The 14,179-nt window shown below is 34.3% G+C and overlaps 1 protein-coding gene across 6 annotated transcripts in view; it reads left to right on the top strand.

Moving 5' to 3' along the window:
• ASCC3 (activating signal cointegrator 1 complex subunit 3) overlaps positions 1–14,179 on the top strand; it is a 332,162-nt gene that overhangs the window by 156,287 nt on the left and 161,696 nt on the right. For all 6 annotated transcript variants that reach the window (XM_073893705.1, XM_025863078.2, XM_073893703.1 and 3 more), the window contains one exon: positions 11,720–11,854. In XM_073893705.1, coding sequence (XP_073749806.1) covers positions 11,720–11,854 — 135 coding nt within the window. The remainder of the gene's footprint in view (positions 1–11,719; positions 11,855–14,179) is intronic.

Here is a 14,179-nt window from a genome sequence, read left to right as displayed (position 1 = left end):
GATAAGTGTTTTGTCTAGATTGATTAGAATTTTTTCTTAAACAAAAAAACTAAGTTTGTGTATATCTTAAATTTGTTTAAGTAATTATGAGCAAGTAAAATTAATATTCTTGATATGTTTATTTACTTTTGTATTTTATAAAAAAACTAGAAGAAAATTCTAATATTTTCTGTACTTAAAACAATTTTAATGTATAAAATTCACTTTCATCAATAGCATATATACTATTGTTAAGTTACTTAAGTTTAGAAATCTAATGAATGTTTTAAAAATGAATTCAGGGGTTCCTGGGTGCTCGGTCAGTTAAACGTCCGACTCTTGGTCTCAGTTCATGTCTTGATCTCATGGTCATGAGTTCAGGCCCTTCACTGGGCTCCACACTGGGTGTGAAGCGTACTTGAAAAGAAAATGAATTCAGATTCCAGATTATTGAATGTATAAATGTATATGGTGCACATATGAACAAGATCTGAAGAATTTATAGAAAATTTATTCAAGCATCTTTTGGATAACATAAATTGTATTACCTCTAGAAGATATACATATGTTTAATGTCTTAAGAAAACATTGTTTTTAATTAAAGTTTATAGTAAAGGGAAAATACATTCAAAATACTTAATCATTTTGAAATTTTAAAAACACTTTTTCTCTGTAAGTTTGTAATCTTAATATTTTAGCAACTATGCTGAATAGAACTGTCTTATGCTTCTAAGTATGTTGCACAATGTCCTGATGTATGGTGAATTGATTATAAGATTATATTCTTTACAGTGGACTTAGCTAGAAAAAAGGATATGTGTTTTTGCTGTCATGGTGTATAGTGTACACTAAGTCCTCCAAGTTTGTTTTCATTATTATTAGTATACATTTTGATAACAAGTGTCTTTTAGGGTTTAGAAAATGTAAAGTATCGTAGATTTCTTTTAACCAAATATAGCAGTTAAAGCTCCCTACAACTCAAACATGGAAACTGATAAATATTAAAACTTACTCCTTTAAAGAAATTTGCAAAGAAGATATTTCACTTGCAGGGTAATGCCCTAAATATAATTCAGTAATGATAACCTGGATCTGTTTATCACTTAAAAGCTTAGGTTTATTGAGAAGAACTGCAGATTCTCAGCATGAGAGTCCAGAGGTGGTTGTGAATTGCCGAATGTAGATCTAATTACACAGCTTGGAGCTGCGGAACCAGTTCTCTCTACTCCAGATTACTTTTCTTGGTTTATTTGCATAATTTAATGCATGAAGACTAGTCAGTGAATTATACAGTTTTATGATATAGGTAGGACAAGGTAAATTAACCCTATTTGAGGTAGTTTGTATTTTCATGGTATATCTGATAAACATTTAACCACATCATTTTAAACTAAAAAATATGTGTTAATAATTTCGTTGGTTGCCAGGAATATCTGATAATAAATGCTAGTTGTTACACCCATGATTAATAAAATAGGTGATTTTAAATTTTATTATTTTAGCCCTATTTTCAGAGCTGAACTTTTAGTAATAATAGTTTTGTGGGTGTAATCCAGATAGAGTAGTGTCAAATTTTCTACCATTGTAAAACATAAGAATACTTTCTTTATTCATGTCCATCAGTAGAACATTGTTTTGGTTGATGAATTTGACTAATTTGATTCATTGTAAATATAGGTAGCTTTGATTTAGGAACTATCTTTGACTTCCAAATCCAGAATTTTTTTTTAAGATGCTCTCAGAATAGCTCATTTTATAAGTTGTTTCTTTTTTAAATCACATATTTGGAACTCTGCAATGGCATTAAAATACATACACATGCAGCTTTACCATAGTATGAGAAAACTAATCAGTAGCAATTTCAGTTCATTAAATATCAGTGAGATGGTTGCTAATATATTTTTAAAAAACAATCCAGGAAAGTTAATTATCTAGTTGTGTAATTGGAAGTTAACTTGATACCCCATATTCTCATAAATGTATCAGTGAAAGTATTAACTCAGCCCACATACTATTATAATTTATAAACTTTTAAATTCAAATTTCTGCTTATAAATTATTTAAAAAATTAATGTTTTCTGTGAAAACTAATTTCAGCTATCATTTATTGAGTATCTACTGATTGAATGATAGTTTGGAGAGTGGGTTAGGGGATGACAAGGAGACCTCAAAATGAGTAAGATGTAACCTTGCCTTTAGGCAACACCCAAGGAGGGAATATAATGTGATCCAAGGAAAGTAGGCTTTCAAATGAGGCTAATTCTCTACTCTGCTCTTGAATGAGTACCAAGTTATTAAAACTCTGAGCTTCAGTTTTCTCATCTGTAAAACACTAATAGTATTACCTACCTAATTGTGTTACTAGTGAGATAGAGAACAATGCATGCACCTAGTACTGGGCCTAGCATATAATAAGCACTTAATAAATCATGCCTTTTATTGTTAGTCCTAGTAGTTATTAACATCAGGGTGAAAACCTCTGTATATGCTGAGATGACAGAAGGCACAAGTATGAACAAAGTGCTGTGGGAATGATTAATTTCTCTAGAGAGATTGGAGATGAGTCATTAGAACCAGGTTTAAAGGTTTGTAGAATTTCCACAGGAGGATTTGGCAGGAGACCTAAGTAAAATAAAACATGAGCAAAGGTCTGGAAACATACAAATGCATGAAGGTTTTGAACAACAGGAAGAAGAATTTAGAGAGATGGCACCCAAAGACCAATAATGAAGAAATTGAAATGTCATGACCTTTAAATCAAGTAATTTGCTAACTTTAAGAGGGGACTCCAATTAATTTTTCAGTTATGCTTTTCATTTCTTTTTCCTTTTTGTTGTTTTCTCCCATAGTTGTTGATGTAATGAATAGCAGCTTCTGTGTTCCCCATCTTCTCAGACTCCAGTCTTTCAGCATAGTAACTACTAAATAGAAGCTCCAAAAGCACAGGGACCGGTGCTGGGCTTTCCCACTATTATGTCCCCAGTGTCTGTCATGTAATTGTTGGATGATGGCAGACTTGCAGAGGAGATATGTCAAGCATAGCTAAAATAAAAGGTAGCTAAAAATAAAAAAGGTAGTCAGTGATTAATGCTTAAGGGATTAATGCTTAAGGGAAGGAGCACATGAATTCATTAGATGTTCAAAAGAATAAAATATCACTTCTATCTGGAAGCATCCCTTTATTATTTTAATTTTACTGTATTAGTAACATCCATCTCCCCGTGTAGGTAAAAGGGTTTCTTCTCTTTTTCTTAATCAGTTTTTATGAACTTATACTAACTTTTCAAGCAGTTCAGTGGCTGTAGAGCTATATTTTAAAATGTTTAAATCAGAGTTCCCTTTTGTCAGATCTGTCTCCAACAATCATATTAACTCTCAGAGATTCCTAAGTACTCTCTTGCTCATCTTGACTCTTCACAAAAAAACAGAGCACCCCCTTTTTTAAGTTAGCCCCACCCCTTAAAGTTTTTTTCCTGTTGATTGTCCTATCAGTTTACAATGATAAAATCATCTCTGGTTTTTCCTGTGTTTTGTCTGCTGTTTTCTTTTATACTTCCTTGAGTCATATTTTTTTCACAGTGATAGCCTTCTCTCTATTCAGTTTAAAATCTACTTCTAACATAATAATTTCTCAAGTATCGCTCTTAGTGGTATCATTTTTTTTCTGAGTCTTAAATGGATTTTTCTATCTTAACACATGTTTTATAATGAGATTGTTACTTGCTTTTCCAGATATTACTGCTCCTCTGTCCACATGTCCATTTCTGTCAAAATGGACCATGCCATGGATTTTCTCTCTTCTCTGTACCTTTGACCTCTGTATACTTTCCTTTGAAATGCTATTTATTTTCTTCTATGAGAACATCTCTCTTTTCTTCTTAAAGCATTTCCAGGTACTCTGAATCAAGATAAATTTGTCACTTAGATCAAAAGTACCACCATCGCCCTTATAAGTAAATTGTTAAATAAGTTTCCTTTAAGTTTTTACTTTGACACCATAAATTCCTTAGCAATAAAATAATCATATCAAATATATTAGTATAGTAGTACATTATAAATAAACTCTTATAACCTCACTATCATCATTGATCATTTTTTCTGTTCAGTATAAGTTATATATTTCATTGTAACACTATTAGGGCTTGTTTCAGTGGGTAAGACAAACAATAGAAGATATACAAAGGAAACATCTTTTTATCTTCCCCCACTCCCATTTTCATTTTGTGAGGTATTTAATTTGGTGGGTGTCCATCCATATTTCTAATTTTAAACACACACATCCTTTATATACTCAGAATAATACTATAGAAATTGTTCTTCAACTTGATTTTTTTTTCACTTAGCACTGTATTATGGGTATCTTTCCAGATATCCATTTGTGAGAGCAAAATCCAGTGCTATTTGTGCTTACTGTTGGATTACCAGAGCCACAGAGTGCTTGTGAAGTTCAGCACCTTTTCAAATGTTTATGATTAATTTTCTGTAAATTTCTCAGAAGCCACAGAGAAAAATGCTAATAGATTTAAAGAAAAATTAACTGTTTCCATACTAAACAAGGCACCATAAACAAAGTCAAAAGATAAAGTGTAGACTAGAACAAAATATTTGCAATATAGAAAAAGACAAAGTATATTATCTTCCATATACAAAGAACACCTACAAATTAATAAGAAGAAAATCTCCAATAACAAAACAGTGTTCACAATAAGGAAATAGTTAAATGAATATTCATATATATTTGACCCAACAATTTCACTTCTATGAAATTATCCAACAAATATATTCACAAACATGTGAAATAAACCTTGTGAACAGTTATTTATTACATCATTGCTTTGAATAATGAAAGATTGGAAACAACATAAATGTCCATCAAACAAGGACTGGTTAAATAAATTATGGTATTTCTAAGTAATGGAATACTATGCAAATGCAAAAAATAAATGGAGAAACTGTGTACTGATGTGAAAAGATTTTCAGATGATTTGAGTGTCTTCAGCTGGCCAGCATTGGCAGGTCTAAAATGAGAACTCTGTAATTACTTGTAGTATCCCAGCACAAATGTCTCCTGGATGCACAGCATGCAGAATCAAACCTTTTAAAGTTGCATTTACCTGATAACGCAGATGTGGTAATATGACTGCAGCAATAAAAACTATTCTGTGCTTCTGCGCTCTTGTGGTATACAAGAGATCTGAAATACATCTGTAGTGGCACTCCCCGTTCAAACCTATAAAGCAGAGAAAATGATTTGCCTGTGTTCTCTGTCCTCCCAGAGATACCAAGATGTTCCAGATGGAGCAAAGGGAAGGTTTTGGTTTTGGTTTTCAACTTATAACAGATGGCTTGATGCAGGGCTCTCAGATGTTAACATAACATATATCAGAATCACCTGGAAGGCTTGTTGAACCAGATTGCTGAGTCCCATCTTCAGAGTCACTGACTCAGATCTGGTGTTTGTAGTTTTTTTTGTTTGTTTGTTTTGTTTTGTTTTTTTTGATGTAGTGTTCCATGATTCATTGTTTGCATGTAACACCCAATGCTCCATTCAGTACATGCCCTCTTTAATACCCATCACCAGGCTAACCCATCCCCCCACTCCCCTCCCCTCTAGAACCTTCAGTTTGTTTCTCAGAGTCCATAGTCTCTCATGGTTTGTCTCCCCCTCCGATTTCCCCCCCTTCGTTTTTCCTTTCCTGCTATCTTCTTCTTTTTTTTTTTTAACATATAATGTATTATTTGTTTCAGAGGTACAGATCTGTGATTCAACAGTCTTGCACAATTCACAGCGCTCACCATAGCACATACCCTCCCCAGTGTCTATCACCCAGCCACCCCATCCCTGCGTTACTGGGTATTTACCCCAAAGATACAAATGTAGGGATCCAAAGGGGTACGTGCACCCCGATGTTTATAGTAGCAGTGTCCACAATAGCCAAACTATGGAAAGAGCCAAGATGTCCATCGACAGATGAATGGATAAAGATGTGGTGTGTGTGTATATATATATATACACACACACACACAATGGAATATTATGCAGCCATCAAAAGGAATGAAATCTTGCCATTTGCAGTGACGTGGATGGAACTGGAGGGTATTAGCTGAGCGAACTAAGTCAATCAGAGAAAGACATGTATCATATGACCTCACTGATATGAGGAATTCTTAATCTCAGGAAACAAACTGAGGGTTGCTGTTGTGGTGGGTGGTGTTTGTAGTTCTGACAAGTTCCCAGGGGATGCTGATGCTGCTGGTCTGGGGACCATGCCGTTTTAGAATCACTCTTTGTTTAGGTCATTAGGACTTAATTCTCTTGGGGAACCTGGGTTAAGAAAGTTCAAAAGAATTGAGAGCAAGACACCTAACAGGGCAGTTAGAGTGAAAGCATAAACCACTAGGACATAAAACTCCGCGCCCTCAGGCCTCATTCTTTAAACCGGTGTGAGAGTGAATACCATATATTAAAGAATGTCGTTCCTCAGCAGCATTTTCTATAGAACATCTATCTGCTCTGTTGTCTGTTTTTCAAATATTTCCTTTTCAGTCTTCCTTCTTAGTGGAAATTTCTAGGGAAGAGTCTTTGATTCAACATTTCAGTTAATCTTTGCCTACCTCTCTCCTGTTTTCAAATAATCTCAGGTTTAAATATTCATTTAATTTTCTTTTTACTTCTCATCCATCGTACACAACACCTTTACAAAAGCTTTTAAAGGATAAGTGGCTTTTTAAATTATTTTGTGTGGTGTTAGATACGTACGCACTTGCATCAATGAGGAATAAATATATAGGTGTCAATTTATAGCAGTCATTTACTGATCTCACCATTTGGTCTTTTAGTCCAAATTCACTTTATTGTTTATTACTCTTACAGTGGTGCTGATACTTAACCAGTTCTGACAGAGGTTTTTAAAGTTGCTGTACAAAGAGCGTTAGCATCTCCTTGGAACTTGTTAGAAATGCAAAGTCTTGGGCTCCTGGGTGGCTCAGTCAGTTGAGCCTCTGCCTTCAGCTCCTGTCGTGATCTCAGGGTTCTGGGATCCACCTGGCATCCATTCGCATCTGGGTTCCCTGCTCAGTGGGAAGCCAGCTTCTCCCTCTGCCTCTCCCCCTTCTCTCAAATAAATAAATACATCTTAAAAAAAGGAAAAGAAATGCAGAGTCCTGGCTTGCCTCACACCTACTTAATCTGAAAGAGTGGTGGAGGAAAGGAGCAGCAATTATGTTTTTAGATGATTTTGAAGCGTTCTAGAGTTTGAGAGCTATGACTTTCCTAAATGCAGTGTTTTCACTTACATTATGTACTTCAAACTTTATAGTAATCCTTTGACTCTAGTAACTCTCTGTGGAGTGGGGAAAATAAGAATCGAAGAGATTAAATAGTTTGTTCTAAGTCACTGCTCTTTAATAATGTTTCAAAGTAGAATTTTTGGTATTTTTCAAATAATATATCCTTCCCTCTGAATACATTGAAACAATGAGTTACTTAAACATTCTAGTTTTTCCGAATGATTATCTCAGCTTTCATTCTTTCATTACTTTTAATCTGCTTTGGTGCATTAAATAACAGGACCAAAATGCAAATTCACATACTTTCTCTCCTATCTCAGGACTGATTCAATTATATATTCTTAAACTAAATGGCTTTTTAAACTAAGAACAAGTATATACAATATTTTTAAATGTATTAATCTAACAAACCTCAAGTAAAAATATAAACAGTTTCATAAAACAATTAAAATTTACTAATGTTGACTTGAATCTATTGTTATAATCTTATTTTAATGATACATGCCCATTTAACTGCTGTTCGGTTATCAGTAGTGTTTCTAAGATTAATTTGGAGTTATTTCTGCCAAATGAAACAGTGCTGTCCTCTCTGTTATAATTTTTATATGTCTGTTTAAATTAATTACCAAATTAACAAACCAAAATCAAGTATGTTATAGAGACCCAAAACCTTGTAATGGCTTCTGTTGGAGCCTCTAAACAGAAAATTCTTAGTAAGGAAAAGAGTTTATTTTACTGAACAAGAAGTGATGGATCATTTAATAAAAAGAAATTGCTACTTTAAGTTATAACTAGTATTTCTCTTGGCTGCAGTAGAAAATAATTTGCAAAATGATAAGTTGACAAGTCAGACTGAAATAATTAATGAAGATTTAGGGTCATATTTTATTTTCCCTTATGTTCTTCGTATCAACAGGATTTACATAATGTGGCATTTGAATTATGGAGAATAGAAATCTGGTTGCATTATAAAAACCCATCTGGGAAATGATCTTGGGGCCGTGCTGGTTATATGAAATACCTTCATATTCCCTGATATTTCATATATATAGGTAAATAAAGATAGGTTATTAGGGAGTTTTTAAAATCATCTTTGTAGTGGTGGTTTTATTTATGTTTCCTTTTAACCTTACTTAGGAGAAAAAAAATAAGTTGGTGGTAATTATTAACTAATTTCACACAGTAGTGCAGTAGTCATCTCAAAAGTTGTTAATAATTCAAAATTTAGGTCCCACCCCTAAATATTCTTACTCAGTTGGTTTTAGGGGAGGACCCAGAAGTCTATTTTAATGAGCACCAGCACTGATTCCCACGAAGAGGTCCCTGGGTCTCAGTGTGAGAAACTTTGAAAGAGAATGTACTTCTTCAAGCTAACACACTAAAATTACCAAGGATAAATATTATATTTTATTATTTTTTTCTTATGTTAGCCACCATACAGCACATCGTTAGTTTTTGATGTAGTGTTCAATGATTCATTAGTTGCATAAAACACCCAGTGCTCATCACAACACGTGCCCTCCTCTAAATACTGTATGCTCCTCCATCCAGCCTGCACCTGCTTCTATAGCCAGATAGGGCTGATTACTAGTGATTCTTCCTTGCCAACAGGAGCAGACCCATTTGGAGCCTTGGACTCTATCATTTTTCCCTGGTGCTTAGTGCATGGTTTGGTACTCAGTAGGTACTGTGTAAATGTAGTGCGATGGATGAATGAAGGTGACCCAGCCAGCTCCATGGTTAGCATTCCTGTGTTATCCATGCTCCGTGTGTACAGTTTTTTCTCCTTCCTTAAATTGTACATGTCTTTTACAGAAGGGACTATGTCTTGTCCGTTTTCATATTTCCTCTTTCAACAGTATTCTACCCATCCATGGCTAGTAAATACTTAGCAAGTAAAAAATATTTTGTGCTTATTTAATACATCATACTAGATTGTCATCTCCCTGAGAGCAGAAATTTTGCCTCTCTCTTTTGCAGAATTCTCAGGGCTTGATAGTGATTCTCAGAATTCTCAGAAACATTTGAATGAGTGGATAAATTAATTTAAAAAATAAATGATTTCATTTTAATTGAGATTTTCTTAAAATGTAATGTTAGGGTTTAGTGAGGCTTTGTGTGTAGTAAAATTTAATTTTACATGAGAGAAAAAAGTCTACCCTAATTTTTAAAATTTTTTTAAAGATTTTATTTATTTATTGGAGAGAGAGAGAGAGAGAGAGTGGGAGCAGGGGGGAGAGGGAGAAGCAGACTCCCCGCTGAGCAGGGAGCCCGATGCAGGGCTCGATCCCAGGACCCTGGGATCATGACCTGAGCCGAAGGCAAACGTTTAACCAACTGAGCCACCCAGGTGCCCCTAGTCTGCCATAATTTTTTAAGAAGAAACTCACTATTGAAATAGCCTTACTTTTTACAAGAGACAGGATGGTAGAATCTGAGCGATTCTGAACTGGTGAAGCTTCAGCAGGGCATTATAGTTAATAGAATTTTTCTAACTTTGTATTAAACAGTTTATGTCAATAATGATGAAAATATTACAGTAAGCTTAAGTGGTAATCTCTTGACATCCCATGAGATAAAGATGTTTCCCCAGAAAGCTAGAGAGCCTATCGAAGTTAGATTTGGGTTTTTTTTTTAGTTGAAAATGAGGAAAACAGAAGAATTTTCCAAGTATACATGAAGCTTACTGAAATAAATTTCATTCATATACTCTTTGGAGATATTCTTAATGATCATATTTCTTTTCAAGAAGCATTAGTATCAGCAAATCAGTTAGAGCTCTAACCAAGGATGAAAGCTTATGCTTTATATCATTGATGGCTGTGATTAACTAATGTTAAGTCTCTGTAGATGACTTGCAATGCTTGTTTTATTGTCTCTAAATGCTTTGGGAGTTTTTCATTAAGGAATTTTGGTCTTCTCCAGATTATCTACTCTCCTTGACTTTGAACACTTTCTAAAAGAATAGTAGTAATTTAAGCATTCCAGTTTCTTGAATATTTATTCTCTATGCTTTCACTGTCCTCTAAATTATAATTGGCATCCCATACATGGAACAGTTTGACAAGTTTATAGGCATAAGATTACTGTGAGTAAATTATACAGTGTGTGCTTTAGATCTGTGTCACTCCATCTCTTTTCTGGTCAGATTCCAGGCCTCCCTCCCCTTTTTACTTTTGTTCATTTTACAAAATGACCTTCTCTTTTACTTAGGTCAGCTCGCATGAGCCTATCAATTCCCTGACTAAAACCGTCAGTTGCTTGTTTTTCTAAATGTGTACCATGGAAATAACACCAGTGTTTTAGCTTGTGGGAAAACTTAATTAACAGGTAAATATGGAGAGAAATTGAGGGAAAGGCAAGAATTAGGACATCCATATTGCTGAGGCCTAAGGGGAATACCATGGTATCTCCAGAGAGTTTTAGAGGTCTCAGTTTGGTTGGAAGATGGGGCTAGAACTTGTTTTTAAGTCACCCAAAGCACCCACACTGCTGATTGTCCTTAGATTGTGTGTTTCAGATTTTGATTAAAATGTCAAATTACCTAGAGATGCTTTATTCACATCATATAAAATTGAAAAAAATCAGTTGTCCATATAAAAGAGTAAAATTACTTTATTATAGTAATGGCTCTTTGGGAAGGTTGGGGTTGAGCTGAATGTGGAGGGGATGTGGAAGCCAAAGAAGAACAGACACAGCAGAGAAGGCAGCACTGATAGGCAGCAGATGCAGAGTGCTCCTCGCTCTGATTTCATTCTCTTCCCATTGCATTGACATTCTGCCTGGTGACTGTCCCTGAAAATACTTTTTTGCACTTCTTCTTGACAAAGCATCCAGATATGTGACTTCCCCCTAATTCAGATTTCCACACTTTGTAATTCCACAGGAAGGTCAAAAATAAAACAAAACAAAACAAAACAAAATTCCAAAAGCCTCTCTAGAAGCATTTTCATCTCCAGCAGTTCCCGAAATTCTATTTTAAATGGTTGTTCTTAGATGTGATTTTGTCCAAAGAAGAGTGTTTTTATTGTTTTCAATTTCTTTAAACATCTTTATGATAGTGGAAATTTCACTGATGGTGGAGAAATAAGGCTCTCATATATTTTTATACTCTGTCCCCGAAATATATGATTACACTCGTGAATCATATCTTCAAAAGAGAAAAGCACAAATTTAACTCAACATTTTATATAATCCATTAATTTCATTTCTGACTTCCGCCAATTTATAGGTTAATAGTATATAAAGCCTTGTTGTTGGATTTTATTTAACTTGTCTTTATCCTATATACACTTTGTTCTAAAATAAGGAAATGTTGGGGAATTCATAAACTGGGGGTTGTATTTTGGAAAATTAATAGTTGTATACATATGGTGATTTTTTTCAGACTAGTATTAAGCTATCTTTTAATGACTTTTAGTATTAAATAAACTGTTTTTCTTTTTTTCAGGTGATGGTGTTTGTACATGCTCGAAATGCCACTGTAAGAACAGCTATGTCTCTAATAGAAAGAGCAAAAAATAGTGGTCAGATTTCCTGCTTTTTACCTACACAAGGACCTGAATATGGACATGCAGAAAAACAGGTGGGGAACAAAGAATGGCAGGATATAAGAACTAAAGCATATAATGTGCCAGATAATACAGATATTTTATATATGACAGATGTATGGTCTCCAGTTTCCAAGGAATTAATTTTACATATTTATCATGTTATAATCTTTATTTTTTTAATTTAATGATCTTCCAAAGGATTCCAATGCCTGAGGTATTCAATTATCACGTCTGTCCATACAGTTAGAATTGTATTTAGTCCTACTCTTTAAAATATAGTTAAGGGCGCCTGGGTGGCTCAGTTGGTTAAGCGACTGCCTTCGGCTCAGGTCATGATCCTGGAGTCCTGGGATCGAGTCCCACATCGGGCTCCCTGCTCAGCGGGGAGTCTGCTTCCCCCTCTGACTGTCTCCCCTCTCGTGCTCTCTCTCTATCTCATTCTCTCTCTCAAATAAATAAATAAAATCTTTAAAAAAATAAAATAAAATATAGTTAAAATATAAAATACAGTTAAGTTCCATAAACTATGTTAACATCTAATTAGGGTTATTAAAGTCTCTTAAAAAAACTGATAGGTTAATATTTTTTAATTTCTCAGTTTTAATTTCTAAGGTTAATGTGGACAGATGAAAGCTGCATAAAATAAAAGTTTTCAAGAATGTGAAAGTTTAGGGGCGCCTGGCTGGCTCCGTCAGTGGAGCATGTGACTCTTGATCTTGGGGTTGTAACTTTGGGTGTAGTGATTACTTAAAAATAAGACCTTTAAAAAAAAAAAAGAAAGCGAAAGTTTGAGACCTGGGAGTTTGATAACCTTGCTACTCAACGTATGCTCAGGACCTTAAAAGCCTGGGTCCCCTTTAGAAATGCAGAACCGCAGGCCCCATACCAGATTTACCAAATCATAATCTGCATTTCGCCTCAATCCCTAGGTGCTTTACTACACATTACAGTTTGAGAAGTACTTCCCCAAGTAATTTGAGTATTGATAGTATCCTAAGATTTACAAAAGGTTTTATTTAATTATGTGAGATAATGATTTAGATCAAGAATAGATAGACTATATCCTGAAGGCCAAAGGTGGCCACCTGTTTCTGAAATTAAGGTTTTATTAGAAAATAGCCAGACTCCTTTGTCAATAGCTGCTTTTTTTCCTTTTGCACCATGAGGGAAGAATGAACAGTTACTACAAGGACTATGTGGCCCACTAGTAAGCCTAAAATACTATATAGCTCTTTACAGAAAATGTTTGCCCTGATTTAAAGCAATGAAAATAAATTTTCAAATGAAAAAGTTAGTGGGCATAAAATGATAGTAACTTCAAAGTATTTTATATGCCTAAGATTTAACTGATGTTTACTGAACAGCTGCTAGCTGCCAGACGTCGTGCTCTATGCTTTCACATTTCTCATCTTGGTAAAATGTATTTAATTGTTACGACTCCACTATGAATTTCACCATTTTATATTGACATTTTAGATTCTGAATATGATAAATGTGATGTCAGTTGTTTTGAACATCAGATTCTTTCAACTTAGAACTATAAAATTTGTTCATCTTCTTCATTTTTCTCCACTTTATATAATTTCTATTACATAACACTTATTAAACAGCTTTGTAGTCTTCCAGTTATTTATTAATTATGAATTTATGAGTGTCTTAAAAGTCAGGTTGGCATTCATAAGTCTTCTTTCATTTCTTTGGAAATATGAAGCAACTCTATTGTGTTTCAAAGCCAAGCTTTGAGAGCCACCTTGTGGATTTCTGGTTACTTCATACCTCTCAATTCTGAAAGCTATTGCTCATTCCAAATGATGCAGGTTTATTATTTAATTTCTATAATAATAGTGTTTAACATTTATCAGGGGTTTACTGGTGCCTGGCATTGTTTTCATTGCTTTATACATAACTCATTCAGTCCTCACAGAACCTTTGATATAGATTTGTACTGTTATTACCCCTTGATATGGTATATGTGTAAGTAATTCAAATATAGCATGAAATAGAGCATATAGAAATAATTAATATAGAGGCATTTTCAAATAATGTTTATTTAAGGCATTGTCACCAGAGTCACAGATCACTATGGTAAAAAAAGAAAAGAGTGAGAGAGAGAGATCTGGAGAAGTGGAAAGTTTTAATACCGTTAAGTAGACTTGAAAATCCTGAGTCATTTTTTTTTAATTTTTTATTGTTATGTTAATCACCATACATTACATCATTAGTTTTTGATGTAGTGTTCCATGATTCATTGTTTGTGTATAATACGCAGTGCTCCATGCAGAACATGCCCTCTTTAATACCCATCACCAGGCTAACCCATCCCCCCACCCCCCTCCCCTCTAGAACCCTCAGTTTGT

The sequence above is a fragment of the Callorhinus ursinus genome, unplaced genomic scaffold, assembly GCF_003265705.2.
Source record: "Callorhinus ursinus isolate GAN/ISIS: 27379988/994484 unplaced genomic scaffold, GSC_fseal_2.0 scaffold6, whole genome shotgun sequence".
NCBI classification, from domain to species: domain Eukaryota; kingdom Metazoa; phylum Chordata; class Mammalia; order Carnivora; family Otariidae; genus Callorhinus; species Callorhinus ursinus.
Note: the sequence above shows the minus strand (reverse complement) of the source record. Positions and strands in the feature narration are given on the sequence as shown.